General features: G+C 49.9%; 8 protein-coding genes across 8 annotated transcripts; 5 read left to right on the plus strand and 3 right to left on the minus strand.

Moving 5' to 3' along the window:
- Window positions 1-4,808: 4,808 nt before the first annotated feature.
- Window positions 4,809-5,786, plus strand: UV8b_01226 (uncharacterized protein; the record flags this gene model as incomplete). Its single annotated transcript, XM_043138724.1, has 3 exons — window positions 4,809-4,833; window positions 4,902-5,440; window positions 5,613-5,786. 3 exons carry the CDS (start codon window positions 4,809-4,811, stop codon window positions 5,784-5,786), a joined length of 738 nt encoding a protein of 245 aa, XP_042994658.1.
- Window positions 5,787-6,274: 488 nt separating this feature from the next.
- On the minus strand, window positions 6,275-9,228 carry UV8b_01227 (uncharacterized protein; the record flags this gene model as incomplete). Its single annotated transcript, XM_043138725.1, has 6 exons — window positions 6,275-6,619; window positions 6,679-7,324; window positions 7,418-7,480; window positions 7,541-8,138; window positions 8,206-9,093; window positions 9,159-9,228. 6 exons carry the CDS (start codon window positions 9,226-9,228, stop codon window positions 6,275-6,277), a joined length of 2,610 nt encoding a protein of 869 aa, XP_042994659.1.
- Window positions 9,229-14,770: 5,542 nt separating this feature from the next.
- On the plus strand, window positions 14,771-16,345 carry UV8b_01228 (uncharacterized protein; the record flags this gene model as incomplete). Its single annotated transcript, XM_043138726.1, has 1 exon — window positions 14,771-16,345. One exon carries the CDS (start codon window positions 14,771-14,773, stop codon window positions 16,343-16,345), a length of 1,575 nt encoding a protein of 524 aa, XP_042994660.1.
- A 404-nt stretch (window positions 16,346-16,749) lies between these two features.
- On the minus strand, window positions 16,750-18,121 carry UV8b_01229 (uncharacterized protein; the record flags this gene model as incomplete). The annotated part of the gene is made up of 2 exons (XM_043138727.1): window positions 16,750-17,498; window positions 17,566-18,121. The coding sequence occupies 2 exons, from the start codon at window positions 18,119-18,121 to the stop codon at window positions 16,750-16,752; spliced, it is 1,305 nt and encodes a 434-aa protein (XP_042994661.1).
- Window positions 18,122-18,993: 872 nt separating this feature from the next.
- On the plus strand, window positions 18,994-19,741 carry UV8b_01230 (uncharacterized protein; the record flags this gene model as incomplete). The annotated part of the gene is made up of 4 exons (XM_043138728.1): window positions 18,994-19,013; window positions 19,221-19,346; window positions 19,428-19,519; window positions 19,593-19,741. The coding sequence occupies 4 exons, from the start codon at window positions 18,994-18,996 to the stop codon at window positions 19,739-19,741; spliced, it is 387 nt and encodes a 128-aa protein (XP_042994662.1).
- A 771-nt stretch (window positions 19,742-20,512) lies between these two features.
- UV8b_01231 (uncharacterized protein) lies at window positions 20,513-21,561 on the plus strand (the record flags this gene model as incomplete). The annotated part of the gene is made up of 4 exons (XM_043138729.1): window positions 20,513-20,806; window positions 20,868-21,281; window positions 21,338-21,424; window positions 21,493-21,561. 4 exons carry the CDS (start codon window positions 20,513-20,515, stop codon window positions 21,559-21,561), a joined length of 864 nt encoding a protein of 287 aa, XP_042994663.1.
- Window positions 21,562-21,887: 326 nt separating this feature from the next.
- UV8b_01232 (uncharacterized protein) lies at window positions 21,888-22,592 on the minus strand (the record flags this gene model as incomplete). The annotated part of the gene is made up of 1 exon (XM_043138730.1): window positions 21,888-22,592. The coding sequence occupies one exon, from the start codon at window positions 22,590-22,592 to the stop codon at window positions 21,888-21,890; it is 705 nt and encodes a 234-aa protein (XP_042994664.1).
- Window positions 22,593-23,927: 1,335 nt separating this feature from the next.
- UV8b_01233 (uncharacterized protein) lies at window positions 23,928-24,240 on the plus strand (the record flags this gene model as incomplete). Its single annotated transcript, XM_043138731.1, has 2 exons — window positions 23,928-24,131; window positions 24,193-24,240. 2 exons carry the CDS (start codon window positions 23,928-23,930, stop codon window positions 24,238-24,240), a joined length of 252 nt encoding a protein of 83 aa, XP_042994665.1.
- Window positions 24,241-24,269: the final 29 nt, after the last annotated feature.

Genomic DNA, 24,269 nt, shown 5'->3' on the forward strand with positions numbered 1-24,269 from the left:
GGTAGTCTTACCAACCTTAGGCCTTTGCCTTTTACCTTAAGGATTTTCAGTGGATTATTTACTGTATATCAAGTAAGGTAGGCCTTGTTAAAAAAAAAGGTGTGGCATTGCTAAATTAGCGTGGTTGCCTACTAGCGTGGTGGCGGCCTACTAGCGTGGTGTGGCATTGCTAAATTAGCGTGGTGGCCTACTAGCGTGGTGGCTAGTCTACTAGTGTGGTAGTTAGTCACTAGCGTGGTGACTAATTACTAGTGCGGTGGTTAGGGTGGTTGGAAAGGTCGGATATAGCGGGGTTGCTGACGTATTATAGCGAGCATTACGGGGAGCCTTCTTACTGGCTACCCTGGATGCCTGGGCCCACCCCTTCTTTGTGTATATATAGGATAGCTTTCCCCCTTCTTTCTAGATAGTAGAAGGGCAGCACAATCGAGTCTGTTAATGCACTACATGCCTCTTAACTTCCACCTTCCCTGCGTTTTCTGGTTATCTTATATTTGCCTTGCCTTTACACTTGCCCTACTTTATAGCACTTGTATAGTCTTAGGACTTGGTGAAAAATCTAGTATTTATACTAAGATTAGTTCATAGGTCGCAGACAGTCTTATGCCATCTAGCTAGCTAGTAAGGCTCTGCTTTTATAGTGACCTTTAGAATTGCAATATATATATTCTAGGGATATTTATTAATATTTTTTCCGAATTATTAATAAAGAAGAAAGGATTATATTAGAACACTAAGACGGATAGAATTTACCTTAGGAAAGGAAGAACACAAGAAAATATCTTTTAGATCTACCGAATTAAAGAGAAACCCTGCATTCTGTATCAGGTAGGCGGAAACGATATGCCTGCAAGCGAATTTCTCACGAGGGCTCGGAATTTTAGAGAAGAAAAGCCTTAATATGCCTATTTAGCTCGAGGAGATAATCGCCAGCTGAAGATTTCGATAAAAACACCTTATACTATATGGCACGCCCGATTTAGGCACCTAGGAAGGGATCCGATAGATTATATCTTTAAGGATATATTAAATATGCCTCCTAAGCAGGCAAAATCGGATTATAAGGTTTATAGCAATATGAAAATTATGCAGTAGATTTCACGATGCCCGTAAGAGGCATTAATGCCTTAGGAACCCTTTAAGGTCGTATCTTTTAACCTTTTCGTATAATCACCTGCTTTTAACGGTAATAAATATATCGTATTATTTACCTGCCGATTTATAGGAATAAGGTCAATATTTACGATACTTAGGAAATCAGACCTTCCGGGTTATTAGCTAACCTTCGAGCATTAGGTTCTACGCCTATATAATATGAAAATCGCGATAGTCATCTCTGATAATAAAATAGCGCTCTAGATATTATGAAGTCGGAAAAAAGCTAAGCAGAAAGGCATTATGCTTTAGTTATTAAGCCCTAGTTACTAATATTAGAACGGTTATACTGAACGTTCTAAGGGGGTATTAAAGACGAAGATATTACTTCTAAGCATATAAGCAGGATTCCCTAAGGATCTATGGCCTATTACGGCAGAAGCAGTAGTATATCTATTAAATTGTATGCCTTGGAAATTATCTTATGATAACTAGAAATCGCTACTTTAAATCCTTTAACTTTGGCTTTAATAGAATCGGCCTGCCTAGGGATATCTACCGGAAGATATACGCCCTTATATTTACTACCTTTGCGCTTACAGATATAAGGTCTATATAATGACAAGGGATAGGATATTACGCGCCGGTCTAAAGCTTAATCAGAGGGCTTATATTGGCTATTTAGCAGGATATATCTCTATAACCTAGTATCTGATTTAGGTGCCTTCGTTAAAGAGAAGCTATTAGTTTAACTTAAGCCATATTACATTTAATAAGACGATCTTCTATAAGGATAAGGAATAGTTGCCGATACTAGCTAAATAGAAGGAGAACCTAAATACCTTTATTAGTAATATAGAGGAAACCCCTATTATTAATAACTTTAAGCTTATTGCATCGGGGAATCTAATTGAGAACCCCTTTACTAATAAGGTTGCCCCTAAATAGGGTACGGATAAAGCTATCGATCAGGGCATTACGCTAATTAATGCGATTAAAGCTGTTAATAATGCCCCTCAACCTACCGCTATTGACTTAAAGGTTATAGACTACCCCAAAGAGTCGATCGCTTAAGTATTACTTCTATTACTACTATTTTCGCCTGAGCCGGACGATTAGACCGAGCCGATGCCTCCCCTTAATAATATATTCTATATCAGGGTTAACAATATTAAAAGGAAGGATCATAAGGTCTTTACGGCAGCTATAATAAAGCTGTTAGCTATAATAGAAGCCCTTTATATTACGAATATACCTAAAGAGCTGGCAATATAAAGAGAGCTTTGAAAGCATCCTAAGCGCAAAGAATTTATCGCTACCGCCAAGGAAGAATACAGTAAGGTCACTAATAGGGAGATTAAGTATATTATTTATCGGAATGATTTATCTATAGACCCTAAGATCAAGCTATTAGACCTAAAGTAGGTGTTCGCCTATAAATAGGACTAAGATAGCTTCCTCACTGGTTATAAGGCCCGATTATATATTCATGGTAATTAATAACCTTTCAACCTTTATAATACCCAGGCTGCCGCGCTCGCAGTATATACTTTTCGCCTCCTAATAGCCCTAACGTGTTACTTTAACCTAGATATGCACTAATACGACTTTATTATAGCCTTCCTAAATGTGCCACTTAATAAGACTGTCTATTGTAAGCAGTCTGATGGATTTCATAATAGTTATTTATATATTAAGCTATTACGTGCCCTTTATAGGCTTCAAAGGTCGCTATTACTATAATTCAAAGAGTTATTACGATTCCTAATAGAAAGGGGCTTTATATAGGTCTATAAGGACCCCTATATCTTTATTAATGATACCCTTATCGTATTCTTCTATATAGATAACCTAGTCGTCCTATACTATAAGTCACAAGCAAAGGCATTTAAGTTATTTTATACTACATTAATAGGCGCTTTCAAAATTAAGGACCTCGGCGAGTTATATTAGTTCCTAGCGATTGAGGTTATTCGCGACCGTATAGAAGGGAAGCTATAGCTTACCTAGAGGGCGTACTTCGATAAGCTCGCGATTAAATATAACCTCACCTCTTTTGACAGAAAAGAACCCCCTAAGCACCCGTTAAATGCCGCAAGACTTAAGAAGTATAATAGAATGGCTGAACCTAATAATACTTAGCGATACCAGTTAATGGTAGGATTATTAGTGTATCTGATTATAATTACTAGGCCTGAACTGGGTTATATCGGATCGCAGCTTTCCCGCTTCCTTTAAAATCCTAGTCTAGACCATTTGCGTGCGGTAAGGAAGGCCCTTAACTATGGCTATACTTGGAAGAATACTACTATTGAATTCAGTGCCGATAACCCGGAAATACAGGCATATTCAGATGCATCCTTTGCTAACGATATTATATCCCAATGCAGCTCATAAGGATATATAATCAAGCTATTTAGTGGCCCGATTGTATATAAAGCTGGTCAATAGGATACTATAACAACATTATCTATAGAGGCTGAATTGCTAGCGATTTTATATACCGCGAAAGAGGTTATCGCGTTCCGTAGGCTATATAAGGAAGTTAGGCTTCATTTAGTATAGGATGTCCCTATTATTCAGTGCGATAACATCTAGACTATTCGCCTATTGAAGGAAGAGTTTTTCAAACTAGTAACCCGGCTCCATCATATTGATATTCATTATCACTAGTTGCGGCAAGAAGTCTAGAAAGGCTTTATTGATATTATATAGGTTCCCATAGGTAATATAATCGCTAATGGTTTTACTAAGCCCCTAATAGGCTAGAAATTCGAAACCTTCCGCCATTAGCTAGGGCTAGTAGTATTAAAAGGCTCCCGCGATGCTAGGCAATCTTACGATATTCGTCGTGATATTAAGGAAATACCTTATAAAGAGGATAATAAAGATGCTCATCAAATAGATTAAAAGATGCATTTCAACAGCCGCATATGTTTTCCTATATGGACCTAAATTTTATGGTTTATTGTTATTTTCTATTGTCTTTTATATTCCTTATAACGATACATATGAATAGGGGCATTTTTTACCTCTAAGGGTTATTTTCAATAATAGCGCCTCTACCGCTCTTCTTACTACGGTATAATGACTTCTATAGTTCTATTTACTATCTTATTTTCTATAGGAATTAGCTATATAGCAGGATATGCTCGATAAAGCATATCCTGGGGGGGTGTGTCGGCGGGGATACTGGTGGATCATCATATATATCGGGAATGTCCGGATACGAATATGGCACATGTAACCGAGGGAACAGTAGCCCTTTAGGGTTACCCCCGTGCCCACTATAAATAGCTGGTGACCTGAGTACTGTTGAGACAGGTCAGGTCAACCCTTTATAATATACCGCTTTCTCTCCCTGCTTCCTGACAGTAGTCCCCATGCTTGCCTAAGTTTGCCGGCCGCAGCCTAGCTCCGCCGTGCTTCTGGCTGGCGCACCAGCTGCCTTCCTGCAACCAGCTGCTCCACGCAACCAGCTGCTTCAGCACACCAGCTCCCGCAACCGCAGCCAGTTTGCAGCCGCGAGCCCTGGCTTCATACAGCCCAGCCGCCAGCTTCCCGGCCACTGCCAACAACAAACAACAAACGCATTCGCAGCTGCGCCTTCTTCTCCTCGGCTCTGCTTTGCATCGTCGTCACACCCCTCTCCCATACTCGACACACACACAACAGCCAACAACCCAATTGATCCCTTCCAAAAGCCAGCCAAGATGTTCATGGCAAGATCGGAATACGGTGGGCCACCCTTTTCTTTACCCCCCGGGACTGATCCTGACCACCGCTGACCCTCAGCTTCCATCTAGACCGGGGCATAAACACCTTCTCCCCAGAAGGCCGCCTCTTCCAGGTCGAGTACTCCCTCGAAGCCATCAAGCTCGGATCCACCGCCATCGGCGTTGCCACCTCCCAAGGCGTCGTTCTCGGCGTCGAGAAGAGAGTGACGTCGACGCTGCTCGAGACCTCATCTGTGGAAAAGATTGTCGAGATCGACCGCCACATTGGTTGTGCCATGTCCGGCTTGCAGGCCGATGCCCGTTCCATGGTCGAGCACGCCCGCGTCGAGTGCCAGAGCCATACCTTCAACTACAATGAGCCCCTCGGCGTGGAAAGCTGTACGCAGGCTATTTGCGACTTGGCGTTGCGATTTGGCGAGGGCGCCGACGGAGAAGAGACCATCATGAGCAGGCCCTTTGGCGTGGCGTTGCTCATTGCCGGGTTTGACGAGCAGGGTCCTCAGCTGTTCCACGCTGAGCCGAGTGGTACATTTTATCGCTATGATGCAAAGGCCATCGGCTCTGGCTCAGAAGGCGCTCAAGCAGAGCTTCAGAACGAGTATCACAAGGTATGATGAGCACTTGAGCTTTCACTCCGGCATCTCCTCTCTCTCTCTCTCTCTCTCTCTCTCTCTTTTTTTTTTTTTTTTTTTTTTTTTTTTTTTTTTTTTTTTTTTTCCCTTCTCCCATCATGTGCTGTGCAAAGGGGCCAACAAATACTAACATCGGCCATCACCCAAGTCTCTCACCATCTCAGATGCCGAAACTCTGGTCTTGAAAACTCTAAAGCAGGTCATGGAGGAGAAGCTCGACGCCAAGAACGTGCAGCTGGCCAGTGTTACTAAGGAAAAGGGTTTCAGAATATACACCGACGACGAAATGGCTACCGTTGTTGAGAGACTGCCAGCAAATTGAGCTGCTTGGGTGTCAGACAAAGACTACAATGGTCAGCTAAGATGATAGAAATGAAGCTTTCCACAAACAGCTGGTGTCGTTCCACAATCAACCACCCGGCCGTCTACGGTCCTGCCATTCTTTGATATGTATCATGAACGCAAACTTGTCCCAAGTTATGGCATCAAGTGAAGTACATCTCTTCATACATCTGCCACTTGATCTTTCCCTACCATTCGCCGATGATAACTTTTTGCACCTGAACAAGTGCATGATGCAATCATTCGTAAGTACAGCGACAAAGCTCCAGTCTCTCTGTTTGGAAAAAGGAAAAAAAAGGGAAAAAAAAAAAAAAAAAAAAAAAAAAAGAGGCGTAGCTCAACTCGTCCCCACTCACTCATCCTCTCCCCCCCTGGAGATGTAAGCAATGGACAGTGTGTGGTGACGCCAAATTTGGTGTGACAAGAAGACGCTCGACACCTTCACGACTCTTGACCACATGCCTGGTCCTAACGATCTTCTTGAAGATCCAGCACCTCCAAGTCTGTTTCGACGCCAAGTAGGCCCAAAGCAAGGTTCGTTTGTTCGGACTGACGTAGGACTAACCTTGACTCCTCCGTCTTCTCCAGGTCCCGGATCCTTTGGTCTAGTTTCCGTGGGTTCATCCACACAGACATGGGAACGTCGTCTAGATGCTTTGGTCTTTTGTACTGGGGGCCAAGGCCCAGTTGTGAAACCTTGATCCAGGCCGTCTCACATCCAATGGCAATTTTCCGTGCCGTCTGCCATCCCGTCAACCTGGCAATGTCATAGACTCGTTGAATAACCCAACAACGCTGGCTATTTTCCTGAAGCTGCGAGAAAAGGTCAGAATGGAAAGCAGCGCGGCAACCCGGGGCAAGTCATTGCCTACCTGGACTGCGGCCACAAAGAGACAGAATGAACTCTCAATCAGAGCCGCTGCAAGCGTAGTGCTAATCTCTCTCTTTTGAGAACAGTCATCTGTAAGGCCGGCCGCAATCCGTCCAATTTGAATGGCATAGCCCGCAGTGGACGGAGCAGCCATGCCCGCGGCCTGCATGGCTGCGGGGGGCATGTTAGGACGACTCCTGTACAAGTGGATGAGCCCCATGTAATAATTCATCCAGATGCCAGCAACCGAATAAGTGCGGTACTGTAGGGCGGTACCAAAGGGCGTTTCTTTTCTGTCGGCGTATTCGCTGTTCAATGCTTTGAACCGTGCGTCTAAATGTTTCTCGAATGTTTCAAAGGCTTGGCGAATGCTTTCCCATTCTTGCTCCGCTGACTCGTCACTCTCGGGTGTTGTCGAGTCTCCTGGCGAATCCGATTCATCAGAATACGTCGACGAGGCGGTAAACCCCATCGGCGCATGAAACTTCCCATGAGTAGGTACGATGCCCGGGAACTGAGACGGGGAAGATGCTCCTCTAAAGGATCCGCCTTTTGCTCGGAATGCCCTTCTCTTCCTGGACAAATCCTTTGATGTGAAACTGGCCAGCCGGCCCAGCAGCAGAATCAGATGATCGTAAGTTCCATAACTAGATGCCCAGGAGGTTAGAAAGAAACAGCTGGCCTAATGACGGCTGCAACAAGATACTGGGGAGGGGACTGTGGAGGAGAAAAAGCCTTACATGGCGCTAATGCTGGAGAGCGGCGCTCTTGGAGGACATTGTGTCCATTCTTCATATGCCATGCTGTAATTCGTCAGCAGTGATGAATCAGGAGTATATGCGACCATGGCCTCTATCCCTTACAAGAGCTTGGTCCCTCCGAGCATACTTTGATAGACATCCATTTTAGCATACCACCAGAACAAGTCTCGTAAAATATCGTAATTCTCTATGTCTTTTTCAGTTGTCCAAAGACACTCTTCATCGAGCAACTGGCCATCTTGCAGCCCGTAGTCCTCGGCAGAGACCCGTCTTCCTGTTATCGTACTCAGGAGACCGTAATCTAAATCGACGGGTTCTCTTCTCGGTCCAACGCAATATCCAGCTGACAGCGGGCTTTGAAAATGTCTCATTCGTTTGACTGGGAGACAGACTCGGGACATTTTCCTGAGAGGTATTTGCTTAAATAAGAGCCGTCCCCCGAGCAGATGATTGCACCATTTGGTGTGATCAGACGACCAGACTTCGAAGTAGGCTAGCAAAAGGGTCGTGGCAACAGTCGTGGGCTTCGTGTTCCTCACCGGGGTGCTCACATTTCGTGCATTTCGGCGAATCGAACAATGATAATGCCGCAAGGCGGCCGTGGCAGGAGTGTTTTGTAGTGTTGCAATTTGCAAGCTTGCGGTTGCCATGATGGCGTGGAAGAGACCGGGATGGTTGAAAGAGAGTAGTGGGAAAGTGTCTGTGTCCTGTTAGAGCTAGCAGCATAACATGGCAGGGTTGAAGGCTTGAACGGCTGGTCAACATACAGCTCCACAAGTTGTTATCTAATGTAGCATCACCGTCGAAACGAGCTCCCGAGGCGAGGGACGCGGGATCTCTCTCGTACAATGACATGGTTGGACCGGTTACACTAACAAAGTGCATGAAGATCGTCTGCATATCATGCCGCCGCAATTCAGAGGAATGCGCATAGTCCATATACTCGGAAAGTGCATAGTTCTGCGCAAACGCGGAGAATGTTCTAACTTCAGTTCCTCCTGTAGAGTATGGCTTCAACACATCTCTATAGCCTCGTACGGCGAGAGATTGTGGATCTGGTGGCTCGTCATCCGATTCGTCCAGAGATATTTCATCTTCGAACGCTGCTTGGTCGTACCGTGACATGTTGTTCTGCTGGTTTAAATCTCGCGAAGGTAAACTATCTTGCGAGACTAGCTCGATCTGCATTTCGCTTTGGAAACGATCTCGAGTGGTACGGCCTTGGGCGCCATATGATGAAACAGACTGGCAGTTTTGACTGACCGAGAGCTCGGATCCTAGAAGAGGGTTCGGCATTGGTAGCGTATCATGGCCCGTCAGAGGACCTTGTTCGGTATTTGGAAGAGCCTGTGCGTGTCGTAGTGCAAAAGTGATTGGGTGCCTATGGGTCGAAAGAAAAGGAGTTGGCCTGGGGGCAATCGGCTGGAGCGAAGCTTGTGCCGAAACATGGCTTGAAGAATGCGGTCCCAAGGAGGAGCCGTGATGTCGAGAGCCTGGCGGATATACCGCCGAGCCAAAGTGGCCATGATGGGACAAGTTTGCCGGATCCTTGAACACAACCCGCTGGGTATATCCTTCACATGGACGCTTAGACTTGATGCAGTTTTTGCATCTCGGTTTAGTTTCGTCACATTTAATGCGCCTCTTCCGGCAAGCTGATCGGTAAAGGGGGGCAATTAGCCGGGATAATCTCACGACGATATGGCGGTGTGACGCTTACTGAGGCAGCCTGTTTTGGTTCTCTTCTTCGCTGCAGGCTTCTTTGCTTTTTGATCTTGTTCGGCATCCATGTGCTGCTGTTGCGCAGTCGTGGAATCTGGCTGAGGTTGTCTGCCTTGGAGTGGCATCTTGTCACAGTCTATGGATTGATCGTGTCGCACATCAATGACATGAGACCGGCAATACGTACGTCGTTCGACCTACTACACCTTGACCTCCTATGCGTTTTCTTACATGATGGGGGTATGCCGCCGTGGAGGAGATGTGGAGGAGGTCCGAGTCGTTGTCCGCCCGCACGCTTGTAAGAATGACGACACTATCACTGAAAGTTGAAGTAGGCAAGACGGAAGGGAAAGAGCGATCTCTGGTCAAGCAAAACAGTCTTGACGATGGACGTGATGAGGGGACGAGAAGAGGGTGAGGAGCCGACAGCAGGCAGTAATGACTAGTTTCAAGCCGAGGAATTGCCAGGATTGCAGAGGGAAAAGGTTCGAGGCAAGGAGTTGCTGAAGAGCGTGAAACGCCGTAGGAGTAACACAAGGACAGACGGACGGAAAGGCGGTAGGGTAGGTCTGGAGGTCGGATACCAGGAGGTAGGTAGGTTCTAGGACGGGACGAAGACAACCAGATGAGACAAACGTCTTTAGAGAGTGAGTGGTCGAGGGTCGGCACGGGGGCTCGCAGGTCCTGGCAAAGCAAAGACACCAAGACCAAGACCCCTCTTTCTTCTTGCCGATGTGAGGAATCGATGGGAAGGAGGGATTGAAGCTGTGAGATGGAAAAGTTGCAAAACCAAAACTTCAACTTTGCCTTTTGGTCTGGTGGATGCCGGCAAAGGGTCTAGATCCTGATGGCATGGTGTGGTCTTGGCCACCAGCTCTTGTTGCGCAATCGGAGCGGCACCGTATACACACAACAAGGACAAGGATACACAGCAATATGAAGCCGTGCAAATGAGAGAAGCTCCCAGTAGAGCCGCGGGCAGTACGGAGTGGCCGGAATCGAATTTCAACCGCGTGCGACCTGAGCCAACTTGGGGGGGGGGAAGGGGGGGGAAGGGGGGGGAAGGGGGGGGATGGATATTAGGGTTCGAATAACGAGCAACGAGCAAGGAACAACGGGCAGCGAACAGCGAACAAGGGGAGCTTGTGACGATGATCATTTGCTCAAGAGCGGGAAAGATCTCGCATGGATTCGATGGGGGGGGGAGTGGGGGAGAGGGAGAGAGGACTGGGAGCTCCAATCGTCCAATCCCATGAGGTCTGGGTCTGGTCAATGGAAGAATGCACGGGCAGCTAATCTGGTACAAACTTGGGCCTGCAGAAGCCAGCGGGCCAGCGACGATCTGGCTGGGCCAAGCCAGCTGGGACAGCTCGCAATTGGGCTGCCAAGAGCTGGTGCGACCAGAGCCGACATACGTTTACGGAGCGTTGGGAGGGGAGGGGGGGGGGTTGGGTTAGGGGGCTTTGAGGGGCGTTGAGGGGCGTCGAGGGGCGTTGAGGGGCGTCGAGGGGCGTTGCGTCTGGTTTGGCTTCATGCGGCGCCGGACTCGACCTGGTTGGGAGAGTTGACTGGAGCTAGCAAGAGCCGGACGTAGATCTCCGCTGGGTCGGTACGCCGTAGAATTGAGCTTGACCCAACCGTCCCTGACGGACGAGACGGGTCGTCTGGGACTTGGACCTGGTATACCACGCAAGGACGCCTCACGCCTCACGCCTCACACAAGCCGGGAAGGGGCTTGGCAACCTGATCAGAGCATATGTAGCCATGCCCGTCCTGCACGAAGCTCCATGTGCCCTGAGCCCTCTGTACGTACGGACAATGGAATGTCCTGCAGGATGCCAGAGATGCCAGAGCCCGGCCCAGTCTTGCGGGTTCAGTGGAGCCCATCGATAGTGGGACCTCCAGACGGCCCTTGCCCTCCCAAATACCAGACTGTAGCAAATAGATACAGTACTGTACTGGTACTGTACTTGTACTGTACGTCCACTAGGCACGGCCACCCACAGCTTGCGCTAAAGCATTGGCCGAAAAAAACAATCCCCGAAGCAAGCATCCATCATCTGACTCCAGATGTCTGACAGAGTCCAGGACAACCCGAGGGTTTGCGCAGAAGGTAGCAGCCGACTTGGCTATCGATTCCTTCCATTACCACACAGAGTTTCATCTCGAGTTCGGCTTGAGGTGCGTCCTGCTTGATCGAGCATCCCTCGCAAACAAACGTAAAGGGCACCACTTTATCCCAGGCCGGTAATGGAGGCTCTTCGCACAGGCGCGGCATCGTCACCATCTGCTGGCAGTATCAACTCCGGTAGGATTATTGATGCCGGCGGCAGTGCCAAGAATCAGCAATTCCGGCGGCATCAAAACCAGCAGCATGGTCGATATCGCGGCGTCATCACCAGCCGTACCATGCCCTGATGCTGCATGGGTTCCATCAGCGTCCTAGGCCCAGGCGAAGCTTCGAGAGCAAAGCACTACTCGGTTGATGAGACTGCTTCGTGGCTATGCCACCTGTATCGATCGTTTTCACGTTATTGGTGATGATGCCGGTGGTATGTATCATGGCATGGGTGTCGAATTCATGCTGGTGTTGGTGTCGATAATGCTGCAGTACTGGCGGTGCTACTGGTGTCATCATGGCCCGAATCCAACCGCCTTCCTTGCAATTTACGAGGGAATTTATTAGGGCTCTCAACGCCCTGGTTTCTTAACGTAATAGTCTTCGTACTGGAGCTAAGCGGTAGTCTCGTCTCGCCCCAGTTCTCTCTATACCGAGTGGTTTTTTCCTCCTTCCACTGGACCACAGGGTTCCGACTTTATTCAGCGGCATCTAAATGAACCCGTGCTACAAATCTTTCTCGAGTCACACGAGCGACTTGTGAGCCTGACGCCAACTTCACTTGAGAGACACCTTGTACAAGGCGATGGCGATGGCGATTTGGATTGCAAATTTTGCGACCCAAAAGGATGGTTGCGCTGCAGCCGGTTCCGCCTGCCTCTGCATGCAACGCCCCTTGCACAGCTGGGGGCTGGCAGATCGCACTTCAAGTAGTACGATGCGGCATGCTTGCGAGACTCCGTGGCAAGGATCATGACTCTGAGAGCACCGTGCATTGCCGACCGCAAGCCCTCCCCTACAAGAAGCAGGAAGAAGGGGGGGAAATATCCCGGCCTGCCCTGGGTTTGCACCGGCTAGTATCTAAGCATCCGACACACTGTTAGATAAAGCCAACGACATGTCCAAGTTTCTTCGTAGCCGGCCGATTCCTCGTGAACCACCCGAATTTTTCGGCATCATGTAATCCGCACAGGACTGGCGGGTAGTAGCGGTAACCTGGTAGGATCTTGTGTGTCAGCAAACAATCTCGTCTTATTGTCAGACTGACCGAGTCTCTCTCTCTCTCTCTACATACGGTGAATTCTCGGTATCAGGAGCTTTGTACCGTACGGCGACATGTCATTGTGAAGGCTTTCGCCGTCGACGACATCATACTGCCAACATCAACAAGTTCTCCGAAGAGCCCACCTTCACCGAGAACGACAGGGCTCAGACGATTGGCTACTGCCGTCCAGAAACACCATCTCCCTGGATTTGCCGTGTGACAGAAGATTCTGGTTGGATAAAGCCAGCTGTCGGCCCGCCTGTGGTCCAAAGTCCGACACCCAGTCAGTTGGGTTGGTGGCACCATGTGCGCTTTCAAACTCACCACACCTAGTCTTTGCTGCGAGTAGCCTGGCAGCCGGCCGTCAGCGCCGACGATGAACAAGCTCCTAGCAGCCAGTGCTCCGCCACGGGGTCGGCGGGTTTGACGCAAAGTCATGAGAGTGCCGCGCCCCAAGCACTTGCGGCATTTCCGTTGGCATACGCTCAATGTATCCAACAGGCTAGGCTGCAGGAGCACCGGTTTAATGAAGCTCGTGTCACCATGCACCGAGATGCAACCTGAAAACATTTCACGTCATCCGAGGAGAAGCTTCTGCCCAACTGTGCTTGCACGACATGGCATAGCTTGCGGACTTTTTTGAGATTCGAGGCTGTTTCATGTTGAGGCATGCTAGCGCAAGAACTTGAAGAGACCAGACGGTTGGGATCTAGAACCATTCAACACTAACAAGACTGTCAAACTCTAGCGGAGAACATGAACGCTATCTAACGTGTAAAAGTTAAACACGTAAACAATGATATCATGTCTATCTTGTTTATTAGGGAAAGCGGAGCTTTGCCTGGAGCTTTACAAAGAAATCGGAAGGCAAGCAGGAAGAGCGTAGGTGCTCTTTCCCGCTTTGAACGTGCAACAACAAGTGAGGCCGAACTGTGGAGACATCTGTCTCAGATCATCCAGGGAACTAACTACCTTAGGTACCTTAGTCGATGAAATTACCTAAAAAATACAAATGTTGAACATGATGCTACAAAAACAGGCGGCCAGATTCTGCTACGTAAAAGGCGGTGAAGAATCAAGATTCTGCCATGCTTTCTAAGCAGAAGCTCGCTGCAGGCGAAAAAAACCGTCGCAGGCGGGCCCCGGCAGGGTTCCCGGAGGAGATATTATGAGATGCATCGTATGAGAATGTCTGAGTATTTTAAATGCTGTGTTTTGATGCATTGTGTGGTGTTATTGCGGTGTAATAAGGCGGTGAAATAAGGTAGTAAAACAAGCTAAGGTAGGTACATAGTAAGATTACCTAGCAGCTACATTGATATTAGGTACTTGTTTTAACTGGTAGTAGGTAAGTATAGTAGCTATTAAAGCAGATTGACCCGGCCTGATAGACCTGAGAGAATTCGGCGGCACACGAGTATGACTTGTGCCTCGAATTTGGAGCAAAGTATGTATGTATCGTCCTCAACAGGAGGCCTCCCTTTTCAAGATTGGTTGCTACCTCGGCCGAGATGGGAGCACTCCGTAATATTGACGGTATACATGGCGAGAGCTGGTCAATGTATTGCTTATTAAACCTGAATGGCAAGGACCATTGTCATCCCCAAATCGCACGCAGGTACAAGTATTGTCCAGCATAGCTTTGTCCCAGCCTTCTTGTGTGATTTATCCCTAAACAGCTGTAAAGTTGCCGTGTACTTTCCCCTCAGGGACAATGGGCATTGAAATTTTCAAACCTGAGAGCGAGATGGGGGGGTAATGAAGAAAAGAAAGAAAAAAAAACAAACCACTGGGTTATACTAGGAGTCACCCTCTGAATTCGCACCATCTCATCACATCACCAGCCAGTAATGGAGGCAACTTGGTGTGACAAGCCGAGATTTGAGAAGACATAAATTAGGTACCTATCTCCTAGCTTGGCCGATAGGAGCGCACGCACCACCCACTCGCCGATAAAGCTCCAGACCCAGAAAAAAAAATAAAAAATCCAAAAAGTCTGGTACCTCCCCAGACGGCACGCGCAGCGGGTGTCTCGACAACGATCCAGCATTATTTCATTATATGTACCCTCGAATGGTTTGGAGCGTACGTCCGCAGTGCTACCCCAACCCGCCCCTGCTCTGCTGTCCCTCTATTTGCTCCCCTTATTGTCACAGAGTGGCGGACTATCCACCACCACCACCACCACCACCACCACCACCAAAAAAAGAAGCATCACAAGCCCGACATGTTTGCTGTCCCAGGATGGTCCGTGTCCGTGGACGACCTCAGGTCCGAAACAGCTTCAGCGGCTAACGGGCCGTCCGCAACGAACCCGAAGAAGCGGAAGAGAAATGGCGCTGCTGGCCGAGACTCGCAGGTCGTCACGCCTTCCAACGTCGCCGACCTGTACCAGACTCTCGTTGCCGGCAAGGCCGGTAAAGACGACGGAGCAGGGGAGGCCGCTGTCAAAGGCGCGTCCGGTGCGGGAAAACGCCCGAGAACGGAAAACTCTGCAGCAGCGACCGCGGGCTTCGCCGCGTCTGGCTCGGCATCAGGGGAAAACGCAGACGAGAGCAAGGGTAAGAAGGAGGGCAAGGGCAAGAACGGAAAGAAGAAGGCTCGACAACCACCCCGGGGCGACGACGGAGGCGCTTCTTCTGAGCAGTGTCGCGCGAAATCGACCGCCAAGGCCTCGTCAACGCCCTCGGCTCCCGATGCTCCCGCACCACCCCTGGCTCAAGCGTCGTTGCCGCCGGCCCCGACCAAGCTGACGCCGTTGCAAGCCTCCATGAGGGAAAAGCTCACGTCCGCGCGCTTCCGGCACTTGAACGAGACGCTGTACACCAAGCCCTCCGAGGAGGCCTTTTCCCTTTTTCAAGAGTCCCCCGAAATGTTTGACGAGTACCACCAAGGCTTCAGGCGGCAGGTCAGGGTGTGGCCGGAAAACCCCGTCGACAGCTTCCTGGACGACATTCGCAGCCGCGCCAGAGCCAAGCCGCCCGCAAAGGGGCGACCGGCACCGCCACCCTCGCAACGCTCCAAGATGGCATTGCCCCGTACCATGGGAACTTGCATAATCGCCGACCTGGGCTGCGGCGACGCTCGGCTCTCCGAGTCGCTTCAGAGGGACAAGTCAAAGCTGCGCCTCGACATCCTGAGCTTTGATCTGCACAGCCCGAGCCCCCTGGTCACCAAGGCAGACATTGCCCATCTCCCCCTGGAAGACGGCTCAGTCAACGTGGCCATCTTCTGCCTCGCCCTCATGGGCACCAACTGGCTCGACTTTGTGGAGGAGGCCTATCGCATCCTCCACTGGAAAGGCGAGCTGTGGATAGCCGAGATCAAATCCCGCTTCGGCCCCGTCCGTAGAACCGCCGCCGTGGTGGAGCACAGCGTAGGGAACCGCAGAAGGAGCGACGCTGCGCTGAGTAAAAAGGCCAAGGCTGCCCGCGAAGCAGCAGCCAATGCCGTTCACAGCGAGGACCTGGCGGTAGAAGTGGACGGCAGTGATGACCGCCGTCGCGAAACCGACGTCACTGCCTTCGTGGCGGCCCTCCAGAAGAGGGGGTTCGTTTTGCAAGGGGATAGGTCAGATGCGGTCGACTTGACGAATCGGATGTTTGTGAAGCTGCATTTTGTCAAGGGAGCTACTCCCACAACCGGAAAGGGCGTCAAACGACAGGAGCAGGCCCCCAAGGCAGGCAACAGGATGAACCGCTTTGCACCAAAGTGGGATGAAGAAGAAGAAGAAGAAGCTGACGACAAAGCTGACAATGACGAGACCTCCATTCTCAAGCCTTGTGTTTACAAGATTCGCTAAATGCTACGACGTCGTGTAGTATAGGTTATTTTGTATACGAGACTCGTAGTAGAAAAAAAAAAGGGGAAAATATAAAAGGGGCGGCGTGGTTCACACCTTGTCACTCCTTGTCACCAATCCACGGATGGCCATTTTTTTCTTCTTCCTTCTTTTGAAACTAGTTGATCTTGTCTATGGCCGATTCCTTTGATTTCCATGTTTCGCATTTACGTCTTTCAGAAGCCACCTCTATAATGGATCTTAACGATTTTACATGCGTTCCCATACTCAACAGCCAAACCACGTGGTTCCATTCCTTCAGACGCGTCTTAAAACCATGTCAAGTCATGCTCTCCACGCGTGCCTTGCGTGATCCATCCCCCCTTTTTTTTTTTCACGTCCGGCCCATAGAATTCCCACAGCCCCTAGAAAAAGATCAATCCGGCTGCCACCTCCAGATTGTCATCGGCAGCCTGTAGAGCCTGAGTTGCCTGCTCTCGCGTGGCTCCCATGGCAATAAGACTCTCGACGTGAGCGGGAGTGACCCTTGGCACTGGCGCAGGGTTGGCTGCGGCGGTGGAAAGCGATGGAGCTGGGCTTGGACCAGGAGCAGCAGTGGCAGCCGCATGATGGCCTGCCGGGGGCTGCGTCCCCGAGGCCGTCGCCGGTAGCGACGCCGGATCTCGTGCTGCTCGAGCGGGGGGAAGAACAGCACCGGTCTCCTGGCCAATGGTGGTGCCTGCTGGTCCGGGAATCGTGGGTTCGTGTTCTACAGGCTCTTCGTCCTTGGGAATGTCGGCTTCTCCTAAAAAGGGAACCTCTTCTCCCTGGATTATGAGCATGTCTCGGGACAGATCAATGGTTGCTTGGTATCGCTTCAACATATCCAGACCCAGGAGCAAATGTGTTGTCTTGCCCTCCATGACGGTGAAACTACAAGGAAAGAACAAGTTGCCAACCTTGATCTGCGCCGAGTGAACGCGGCCAAGGATCTTGGCCGTGCCGACACCACGAGCTACTCCTGCAAATCTGGTGTCGATGAGTCGCATGATACCGCACGCCTCAGCACAAGCAGGGGACATGATGGTCGCTTGCGCTCCAGAATCCACCAAAGCTTTAACCTTGTGTCCGCTGACCTCGACATCAATGTACAATAAATGCACACGACCAAACACTAGAAGAAGCTTAAGCACATTATCATGGCCACGCCGTGTCAGACATCAAAGGCTTGCTTTGCTCACCTTCTGGATTGTGTTCCATGGCACTTTGTAGGTTTTCCATGACCCTCTCTTGGCGGATCATGTCCTCGATTCTTCTCTGATTTTCCACGTTGAAAGGATCTTGATTCAGCCTCTCGATTTCCCGCTGTCTCTCCTCTCGCTCACTTCGTTCTCTATCTTGGCTGCTCTGCAGTATTTGGGAGAAGCGCGCGGGTTCATCCACCGCGGCAGCAAGTTCTGGGTGCTGTCTTTGCAGCTGCTCTCTTAGGTGGGGGTTGCCCAAAATCTGCAGTCGAATCAGCTCCGAGTCAGTCCCACCGCCAGTTTGCAGTCGCGATCGCTGAGGCGTTGGTTGGGCTTGCGATGCCATGGACGTGGATGTGGGTGGATCGGCAACTCGAGCGTCGCTCCTGAGGTGTCTGACGTGGACGGCAAGCATGCCACCATCCGGAACCTGCAATTGCTCCATCGTCTTGGTCTCGTCTGTGAGGAGGCGACCGTTGTGATAGATATGTAGCGAACTGGTGGGGATGTTGGTATCAGCCCGGACGGACTCGCGAAGGGTCTCGAGCGTCATGTCGGGAAAAATCTCCAGGTTCAACAACGTGTCCTGGTCCCCAGCTTGGGGATTGAAGATGTTGAGTGTGATTTGCCTGAAGAGCGAAGAGTGGGAGTTTCTGGTCAGCTTGACGGCATGGCTGGGTCCTTTTCTCGATCCTCGTCATTCTTGTCAAGGAAGCTCACATGGCAGTTCAAGGCGACCAGCCCAGCGTCGGCTGGATCGCAGCGGATAGATGTCGCAATGGACAGTGGAAAATAAAGAGGGAAGGGGGAGGGGGAGGGGGGGAAACCCGTGGCCCAGCCAAGGCCGAAGAGTCGTGCGTGAGTAGAAACTGCCAGGCCCTTATTTTCGGTGCTGGCTGAGAAGCGAAAGCCGCATACTATAGTAGAAAGAGGAGGGAGGAAGAGAGGGGGGGGGGTCCGCGTGGTGGTGGTTGTGACAGGGGGTGAGTTCAGGCGAGTTCAGGCGAGACTTGTGATAAATGCGCCCAGCCCAGCCTGGCATCGCCCGCCCTCAGAACGTACAGTACAGTACAAGTGCAGTACAGGAGAAGCCACAGGTGTCGCAGGGGCGCCGTTCAGAAGACTCGGGCCCGATCCGAAACAAGCAGCAAGCAGCAAGCATTTGTCTCAGTCGTACAGAGTAGGCTAATGAAGGCTACAGACGTGCTGGTTCTCAGGAGTCCTGCTAATGTTCTGTTGTGCAATTTGTACCATCCTCGGCCATCCGGTTGGGTCGATCCCGTCATCAACACTGAACGATCCATGATCCCCTCAGCAGCCTCAGCAGCGGGGAGCAGGGATGTTAAGGCCCGGAGGGGCGGGGGGGGGGGGGGGGGGTTTGACAGGGGGGGCCCACCTGACAAGTCCTGATGATTACATCAATTGATGTACATATGTTTTGGATGGTACGCGGGTAGAACGGGCTTTCTGTTCCGCCATCTCCAGTCAAAAATGTAAATAATTCATGTAGATATTGAAAGGAGATGGATGACTGGGGCCTCCCGAGTAGTTGTTGTCCTTTCGTAACTGCATTGCATTATCAGAAGTGACCACACAGTCACAACCAAAGGACTGGAAGGCGCGCCCCGTTTTGCGTCCGGTTGTGCCTTCAGCGTTCACTCTCCAGGCACCAACGTCCCCAGGCCCTTGTTCCGCGGAGGCAACCAGAGTTCTTGCCTTTGCATCACCGGAATCGACTTCAGTCTCCTTTCAAGTCTCAACTCACTCTGTCAGGGGTTGTATGTCTAATTTTTTTTTTTAAAAAAAATTTTTTTTTCACATTTTCTGTTCTCCGTACCATCAGCTAACACCCTCTCAAGTCCTATCCGGCGACTTCACGGTTGTCGCACAATTGCAAGCTTTGTTGACAACTTGATACCCGCCGACCCCCTTACCTCTCTCTGCTCGAGGGGTGAGATTCTGGCTCGCGTACCTAGCACAACATGCAAGACTCCAGAACTTGGCTGCCTTTGGAAGCGCTCAAGTACCAGGCGTTGGCGACTTCACTCAGCTTTCTGTCAACATTGCCGTCCACCAAGTTCTAGCTGTCCGATGTATGCCCACCTACTTCATACCGCTCCCAGAGGCATTCACCTCAGCAGACAAAAACAAAAGAGGTCCAAAGGGCAGTTGATACTTTAGGTACTTTTTCATTCGCCCGCAATCAAAGATCCCTCCCAGCTTCCGGTGGAAAATAACCTCGGCACTTCCATTCTTTCTGGTGTAGTTACCTTACGAGGGTCAAGCATGAAATCGCGATTCCTCGTAACTCCAAATTGACCTTTCATGTCTTTGAACCTACCGCAATCAAACCAATATCACATGTTCGCATTGCTTGATTCCTCGACGGCGGCGCAAAAGATATGTTGAATGGGCTTGCTTGTGTGCTTTCCAAGAGAATTGCTCGAGGTGACTCCTTCATACAACTACTCCGCACCAGCACCACGACGGCCACCGCAAGCTGAAGTGGTACGTCCACCAGAATTAGGTGCGACACCAACTATAACCAATACCTGGCCAGCAGATGGTCAAGCTCGATCTATGCGCTCTTTGTCAGTTGACACTGTTGAGTTGACTTGTTCTCCTGTGCAATGTTCCTTCTACCTTTGCCTCGTCAGTACTGCTCTCACTTCTCGATAAGTCAAAGCTGACGAATTTATTTTTTTCTCCAAACTCCGACACCTGGCACAGCCTCGTCACTCTTCACATCATTGAAACCGGTATTCAGGGTCATAAGCGTCCTAATCGTATCCTCCAACCAGCTTCCTGCTCAAGGTTTCGCTTCTCCTATCGCCCTCTCGCCATACTTCCCCTACCAGTTGCCGCAGCTGGACTGACAAACGAGATGGTATAGGATCGAAACTTGGCCGATGACCTAGGCTTCAAACGAAACATTGCTGAATCCATGGATAATAAACAGCGACGCCTCGATTCAGACATGTCGCACGATCCACATGCCCTTGACGATTGCGCGATCGGAGACTCTGACGAGGACGATGAAGAGGTGGTTCAAGCCCAAAGAAGTTTGGCACAGGCTCGAATGCAGAAGCAAAAATCGCCTGAAGCTTTACGCCGAAAGGTGATCCCTTTTCATTGGGCGCCGATGCTCTCCCCTCTTACCTCGGCCGACGTGAATGCATGCGAAGCCCTAGAACATGCTGCGTTGCCAGACCAGAGCCAAGCCTGCACCAAAGACCAGGTATATACCGACGTTGCGCGTATTTGTACCATGCATAGATGTCTGTCTGACAATGTTTCAGATCGAGTATTGTCTGAGGAGATGTGGAAACATTTGCTTCGGGCTGTTTAACACGTATCGCCCATGTGACGCACAAAGTTGGCAGATCAGAACATTGCCTTTTGCCCGTCCCGTAGAGACCGGTAGAGTAGACGGGTCTATGCGTGTCATGTTCGCCCACATAATTGCTACCTTGGGAAAGAGACTGTACGTGACAGATCATGACATTTTAATACCTCACAATTGGCGGGATCCATCAGCTTCATGCAACTCCCCTCTAGGTCACCAGGTATCAGGAAGAACAATATGCCTGCATTCCTTCTCGGTATGTCCCGAAGTTCAAGGTGTCGGGATTGGGAAGACGGCCATGAAAGCATACATCCAAATGATGAATGAGTCAGGAATAGCTGATCGCATTGCTCTCATTTGCAAAGAGGTAGCTGTGTTCTTTTCAATAAACATGCATGGACAAGCGCTTATTGATTTACTCAGTCTCTCATCGGCTTTTTCATCCAAGTTGGTTTTACCTGCGTCGGGAAAAGCGAAACGAAGGTTGCCGGTCCTGACTGGCACAACATGGTGAGTTTCAACGGTGCAATGCAAGGAATGCCACAGCAGAGACGCTGAAGTCAAGAGTCAATAAATAGGTGCTCAACCTTCCCGGCCCCCAAGGACCAATGCGCTTCAACCGACCAGACAAGAACAAGAGCGTGTGAATTCGAGCGCGTCGATAGAATGCTTCGCCAGCGTCTGCAAACACTTGTCCTTGCACGGCAGGGGTCCAAGGCCACATCTGATTTGGGTCAAGGAAACGACCGGGAGAAAGCACCAGAGTTCATCTCGTCCAGGAAGCCCACTGAATGCAATTTGAAAGCAGGAAGCACATTTCTACGGAGTCAGATGAGAAGCGAAACGGAACCTGTGCCGGATTTTAGTTTTGCGTTGGAGATATTGTCATGTGTCGCAAAACAACGCCCGTCTCATGTCACGCAACGTCACTGATGCCAAACTTGATAGCTACAATACGTTCTTTTTCTTCCATTCAATCCGTTGCCCTGTATTTTTGACGATACTCGCCGAGGCGCTTGACATCATCCTCGGAAGCAAAGCTTTTTATGCCCTCAAGAATGTCATCAAGAGTGAGGATCGCGAAGATGGGAATGCCGTATTCTTTCGTCAACTCGCCGATCGCGCTGGGACCAGGCTTGGAATCGTCACTATCAGCAGCAGGAAGCTTTTCCATGCGATCCAAGGCTACGATTATGCCGGTAACAATACCACCCTGCTTTGTGATCTTGTCAATGGCTTCTCTCTTTGCGAGTCCAGCTGTGATGACATCATCGACGATCAGAATCTTTTTCCCCTTCAGGCTGGCGCCTACGATGCTGCCTCCTTCACCGTGGTCCTTGGCCTCCTTCCTGTCGAATGAGTAGGAAACGGTATCCAGGTTCTGAGGAGCAAGCTCGCCAAGCTTGATGGTTATGGCGGAGCAAAGAGGGATTCCTTTGTATGCCGGGCCGAAAACTATATCAAACTCGAGGCCAGCATTCTGCTGGGCATCCAATATCGTCTTGGCGAAAGCGACAGAGATGGCACCAGCCATCCGAGCAGTGTGAAATTCACCAGCATTGAAGAAGTAGGGAGAAATTCTCTTCGACTTCAACTCGAAGTTGCCGAATTTTAGCACACCGCCATTGACGGCCGCCTCAAGGAACTCTTGCTTGTACGGGGCGAGCTGACGGGCCATGGCGGTATTGTGTCTGAAAAGATGACGAGTATGAGGAGCGAGGTATGAGAGATGATGGGTGTAAGCCTGTTGCAGACTTGTGCGGCTTCTTGGATGGCAGTATATGTTTCTCGGAAGGATTGCGAATAATGCTCACAATCGCGATGCGGAAGAAGGAAAGTGTAAGGGATAAAGAAAAACTCGCGCTCTACTCGCGCTCAAACAATTAAGAGGTTCCAAGAGAACTACAAGAAACTTTCAGTACCTACCTGCCTGTTGTTAGGTGGGGTTGCGGGGCACATCGGCGCCCAAAGGAAAGTGGTACGTACCTACTCACCATCGGATGGAAGATTGCCCGCGTGATGGCAACGGGCTTGCACCACGGCTTAGGGAGTACAGTTATTGCTGCTCAGCTTGCTATGTACTGATGCTGGTGCTACAGTACTGTATGTACATGCTGATAGAGGGCTTTCGTGGGAACACGCTGCAAGACGTTGTGCCGGACTTTTATAAATTGCCTGTCAGTTCTTTCTTTCTCGCCTGCTTTGGACCATTCTAATGGTGCCTAGTCTATACATGGCTCAGTGGACGGCGATTCAAACGTCGCTGGCAAGCTTGACATATCCACTGATTGGGTCTGTCTCCGGTATAAAAAAACACCGGAGATCGCATCATCGATAAGCCATCTTCCGCTGCATCCGAAGGCTTGCTGTCACGAGGGCCTTTCTCTAAAGCTGTCGAGTACTCCTCGGCTCTTGGAGAAGCAGCTTTGGGCCGGGCGAACTGTCATGAGAGCACTTCTGGCAAAGGCCTGTCGCACTTCACTTCCGCAGGCTGGGTGTGTTAGTTTTTTCTCGATATTGTCAATACAGTCTACGACATTCTTCCAGGGTTCTACCGAAGAATATCCCCCCAACCACATGGACCTCGAGAAAGAAAGCACCAAAACATTATAGTTGATGATGATTTGAACTTCTTGGTCGTCATTGACTGGGAGTTTCGCTCAAACCGCTCCTTGGCAAGTCAATCACTATCCAATGCCATTTCCATTTCTATGGCCAGATGACAGGATCAAAATGATGCTAAATGATGCTCAGCACCTCGCGCACAAGCATATATCACAACAGGCCGATGCAAGGCAGTTAGATGTATTGCAGGAAGTTTCGGGAAGCCGAGGCAAGGCTCCAAGAGGAAGGAGTGACTCTTGGAAATCGAGTTCGTAGAGGTCCTGGAAAGTGCAGCGTCTCGGATCTATGCTTGTTTCTCTAGGCTTGGAGACTTGCCGGAGCAAGACGAGGGCCATACCCCTCATTCCCACCCTCTCTCGTCGAACTGATCATCATTCCACCTCAATCGATGGCGCCATGGCTTCTACAAAAGCGAAGAAACGAGACAGTTTCTGTCGATGCAATCGCCGCTATGTACGATGCCGAGCTTGGACTATTCATGAAGAAGCATCGCCTCCCCGATGGCGGTTACGAGCTCCCCATTGATGGGCGGGACAAGCTGTCGAAGCACGAGCGCAACTGTCTCGCGCAACCGTCTCGCCGAGAGGTTGAAGTGCGTCCCCTTAGATATATCTAGTTCCTGTCCTTGGCGCTTTCCGCTGATTAGGATATAGGGTCCAAGATGTACATTGCATGGTACTAGTCGCCCTTCTATGCCCTAGACCTAACTATTGCGGGAAAGTCCTAGCTA

The sequence above is a fragment of the Ustilaginoidea virens genome, chromosome 1 (genome assembly GCF_000687475.1).
Source record: "Ustilaginoidea virens chromosome 1, complete sequence".
Taxonomy (NCBI): domain Eukaryota; kingdom Fungi; phylum Ascomycota; class Sordariomycetes; order Hypocreales; family Clavicipitaceae; genus Ustilaginoidea; species Ustilaginoidea virens.